The 4,297-nt window shown below is 51.5% G+C and overlaps 1 protein-coding gene across 1 annotated transcript; it reads left to right on the top strand.

Moving 5' to 3' along the window:
* On the top strand, positions 1 to 2,742 carry LOC101522866 (metallothionein-4). The gene is made up of 3 exons (XM_004584125.4): positions 1 to 903; positions 1,951 to 2,016; positions 2,492 to 2,742. The coding sequence occupies exons 1-3, from the start codon at positions 774 to 776 to the stop codon at positions 2,581 to 2,583; spliced, it is 288 nt and encodes a 95-aa protein (XP_004584182.2). The 5' UTR covers positions 1 to 773; the 3' UTR covers positions 2,584 to 2,742.
* The last annotated feature ends 1,555 nt before the right edge of the window (positions 2,743 to 4,297 follow it).

Here is a 4,297-nt window from a genome sequence, read left to right as displayed (position 1 = left end):
ACACAAAGAATCACCTAGCACAAAAAGTAGCAAACATTGTGAAAAATGTACCAACCCAGAGAGGGAGCTCATACACAGTTTCCTGGAGGAAGTGTCAACAGCAACAGAAGCTCCAGGCTTCCTATGGCAGGAGTGGGAGTAAAGATGGCAGCTTTGGGTGGGGAGCACTGTGAGGGTGGGCCTGAAGTTACATCACAGAAGACTTTGCTAAGGCTGAGTAGCAATCCACTGCCTACATCAGAGCATGGGGTTAGGATGGAGACTGGGGGTGACTGTCTCCCAAGTCTTCTCCTCATGTGGTGTAGAAATGGGTGCACACCCCTGATTTTCTAACTTCTCATCTTGGGCAAAAGATGGGGAGGTTCTTGGTAGTAGAAGCCCATGGTAAGGGCTTTTGCCATCTGCCAGGGGAGAGGGGAAGAGGGCCTGACCCCAGGCAGGTGCAAGCCCTATGCAGGAGGAGGATGCAGAAACGGCAGATGAGTAGGATGCCATTTACCTGGAGACTGACTGGATGCAGCTGCCCATCTGAGCATAGTGAATGGCATTTGAGCCTGAATCTGGCTCTCTGGCACCTGGGCAGGTGGGGCGATGGGATGGAAGCAGCCACCTGTGCCCTTTGTGAAAAGCACCCCAATGACTGTATGGCTTGGCCTCTCCTCTGCCCTCTTTCTGCCTGCTCTCCCCAACCCCCAGCCTGCGGCGTCTGGCTGGGCCGTGTGCAGGGCGTCTGGCCCCAGGGAGAGGTGGGGTGAGCTGCGGTTCACACCTACATGGCTATAAATAGGGAGCCTCCAGCGGCTGCTGCTCAGCCTCCCTGCCCCAGCCAAGACAGCACCAGAGCCCCTTGCTCACTTCCTTGCACTTGGACCATGGACCCTGGAGAATGCACCTGCATGTCTGGTAAGTGAGCAGTTTCCTGGAATTTTCAACTTGGCAGCAGCTTCCTGCAGGCAGCTTGCAGGACGCGGATCAAAGTTTTTGCTTTGTTGGTATTGACATCCAAGCTCAGAGAATCTGATAACTTTGGTCTGGCCTCAGGCCCCTGGGGGCAGCCAACAGGGTGGGCAGCAAAGTAGTACTCCAAATCTGGCTAGCATTTGGGTCCATCTATGCTGCTCTCTCACTAACACTTTATTTCTGGTCCTCAGTGTCCTCAGCTTTGAAGTCCCAGGGCTGCTGTGAAGCTGCTAATTTCCACCTGCAGAATGCAGGGGAGTTGTTAGAGGTGCATGGGCACTCTTGTGCCCTGCAATTTGAAACTGCTTAATTTCAGGGAAGGATGTTGACCGGAGGGACAGAGGACAGGCTTTCAGCCATCCCAGACCCTCCCAGCCTTAGGAAGTGGTAGTGAGACGTCTCACAAGCCTCCTTCATTTGCAAACTTGTGTTTGCAAATCAGACAAATGTTCTCTATGTTTTGAAATTTACAATGATAGGATAGCTTTTTTTTTTTTTTTTTTTTTAAAAATAAGGTGTAGACAGATAGTCTGTGTGATAAGAAACCAAGCTGTGGCTCTCCCTTTGGGCTTGTGTGTGCCCCCTGACCTTCTGCATTCTCATTCTTTGTGTGCATCTTGCCTTGCGAAGGTGAGGAGGGGTCTCCAAGCTTCTGTAGCTGCCAGGGAAACAGTGAACCTTCTCCACTGCTCCCGGTGCTGATTGGCCATCACAGACATCTGGGTTGTTTTAGAAAACACTGACTCCTTTTCCTCATCCAGTCTTGTGAATCAGACTATGCATCAAGGATTGGGTCCAGAATCTGCATGTGGTTGTTTCCCAGCCAGTAGTGATGCAGTCATGCCAGGTTCCAATAGGCCTGGGATGCTCGCCACTGCAGCCATGCAGTCCAGAAACTATGTGGCTGGGACAGTCCACAATGGGCTGTGTGTTTCTCACACCTTCTCTGTCCTGTCCTCATACTTGGGATGGCTCTGTTCTCTCTTCCAGGAGGAATCTGCATCTGTGGAGACAACTGCAAATGCACAACTTGTAGCTGTAAAACATGTCGGAAAAGTGAGTACAGTGATGGGGGCACCACTGGCCGGAAGAGAGATCTGATACCTCAGCTTCTACCCACCAGCCAAGGTGGCATGGGCTCCAAAGACTGTTGAATCTTTGGAAAGAGCTCAGCAAAGACTGGAAACAGAGCTCCTCAGGGTTGCATTCCTCTGGGGCTGGGGGCATGCCTTTGTGGTTTGGAACTGGGAAGGGAAGTTCTGGCCTCCCCAATAGACCTGGAACCCTGGTCTGGAGTCAGGAGCCCTGAGTTCTAGTCTTTGATCTGCCACTGTCCAGTAACCTTAATAAACCCCTTCTCTCCTTGGGCTTCTAATGCACTCTGGAGGTCCCCTGGACTGCCTGCCAGCTCTGACATCACCCAACTTCCCAGGCCAGATTTTCTACTAAAATCTCATGCCTACACTCTTGCTAAGTGGTGGCGGTAGGGGCAATGGTAAGCGCTGATATGTCTGCTTCCTGACCCTTCCAGGCTGCTGTCCCTGCTGCCCGCCAGGCTGTGCCAAGTGTGCCCGAGGATGCATCTGCAAAGGGGGCTCAGACAAGTGCAGCTGCTGTGCCTGAGATGCCTCCACTGTGCTGGGAGAGAGGCCTGCAAACCATCTGTACAGTGCAAAAGTTGAAAATTGGAGCGATTGTACCATAGGTTGTACTTTTTATATATTTGCCCCAAAGTGGTGTTGGTGACAGTCATATAAAGTGTTTGCCACAATAAAGTTTTCACTGGTGATTGTGTGGTGCCTTGGAGCATTGTTTTACCCTAATCCAGGAGGACAGAGGGGCTGAATCTGTTGCAGATCCTGCAGGTGCCCAACCACGCCCCTTCTGTTTTTGGCTTCATCCCACAAGACCCTGCAGGTGTGCCCCAAGGCTTTCCCCTGTTGCAAAAGCAAGCCTGACCCATGTGTCAGGCTGGCCAGGAGGACTGGAGATTTAACACCCCTAGGAAGAGTACTTCGCCTATGGTAAATGGGATTTGGAGGATAAATATCCCCACATCTTCACCCTTCACTGGGGGCAAGTCAGAGACTTGTTGTCCTTTCTCCCCCAAAAGTGTGCAGCAGCAGCACCTACAGCAGGTGCAACTTATTAACAAGCTCAGACTGAGTGGAGATGGCACTATGGCATAGTGGGTAAAGTCATAGCCGGTAGTGCTGGCATCTCATATGGGTGATAGTTCAAGTTGCAGCTCTTCCACTCCTGATCCAGCTCCCTTCTAATGCACCTGGGAAAGCAGTGGGGGATGGCCCAAGTCCTTTGGTCCCTGCCTCCGTGTGGGAAATCTGAAAGAAGCACTTGGCTTCTGGTTTTGGATAGGTTCAGCTCCAGCCACTGCAGCCATTTGATGAGTGAACCAGGTGGTGGAAAATGTCTTTTTTCTCTCCCTACCTCTATATTTCACATAAAAATAAAATAAATCTTAAAAATAAAAGCTCAGACTGACTTACTCCCATCTCTGTCTCCCTTTCCTAACTTCCCACCAGTGCTTTCTGGGAACCCCATTTTAAAAACTAGATGTACAGGGTCTGCTTTGTGGTAACCCAATCTTTGACAGGTTTTCCTGGTGTGATGTTGGTCCAGAATGCCTCCTTGTGCAGATGCAGCTATCTGCTCCATAGGAGCTCTGAATCAGAAAGGAGCAGCGCCTGGGTGGATCCAAAGAAAATCCCTGAGACTAAGGCTGCCCCAGTTTGGTTATTTGGGCCAACTTTCTGGACTAGGTGACCAGAGAAGCTGGCAGAGGTACAAACGGATCCTGAGTAGACTATTATGGAACAACTTCCTTGATGGATGCGGACAAGGTCCAAGTCCCTGGAGCTGCACTGGGGGAGGGCAGGTCTCTGCCTCTTGCTGAGACCCTGGCGCTCACCAAAGCAGAAGGCACACCCAAGCTCTGAGAAGGTGCTCACTGTTGCAGCCAGCGGCCAGAGCCTGCAGCAGGGGCCTGAACAGCCTGCTTCCTCTGGTGTTTCGTTGTCAATTAATCTTCAGGTACAGGCGTGGGAAGTCACAGGGCGGCTCCATGCTGTCCCGCAGGGCTGGGCTAGGCTGGCAAAAGGAGAAGCAGGATTAACTGCATACACTTTCAAAATCCACACTGTCACTGTCCCTGTTTGGAAGTCAGGGGTGTCCCTGGGGAGGTTTTTACCTTCCCTCCACAAATTATACTTTAGACTCAGCACCATCGGGCAAAGGAATGCGCTTTGGCCTTTTGAATCAGACCCTCCACATCTCCCTGGCTGTGTGACCAGGTCATTTAACTGCTGGAGGCGAAGCT

This window comes from Ochotona princeps, chromosome 16 (assembly GCF_030435755.1).
Source record: "Ochotona princeps isolate mOchPri1 chromosome 16, mOchPri1.hap1, whole genome shotgun sequence".
Classification (NCBI taxonomy): domain Eukaryota; kingdom Metazoa; phylum Chordata; class Mammalia; order Lagomorpha; family Ochotonidae; genus Ochotona; species Ochotona princeps.
The sequence above is the reverse complement of the archived record's forward strand: the minus strand, read 5'-3'. Positions and strand labels throughout refer to the sequence as shown.

Excerpts from the sequence above, each read along its gene's own strand:
- LOC101522866 (XM_004584125.4), top strand. The coding sequence starts at position 774 with ATGGCTATAAATAGGGAGCCTCCAGCGGCTGCTGCTCAGCCTCCCTGC. Across the intron at positions 904-1,950 it reads AGAATGCACCTGCATGTCTG|GAGGAATCTGCATCTGTGGA; the intron begins GTAAGTGAGCAG and ends TCTCTCTTCCAG. Across the intron at positions 2,017-2,491 it reads CTGTAAAACATGTCGGAAAA|GCTGCTGTCCCTGCTGCCCG; the intron begins GTGAGTACAGTG and ends TGACCCTTCCAG.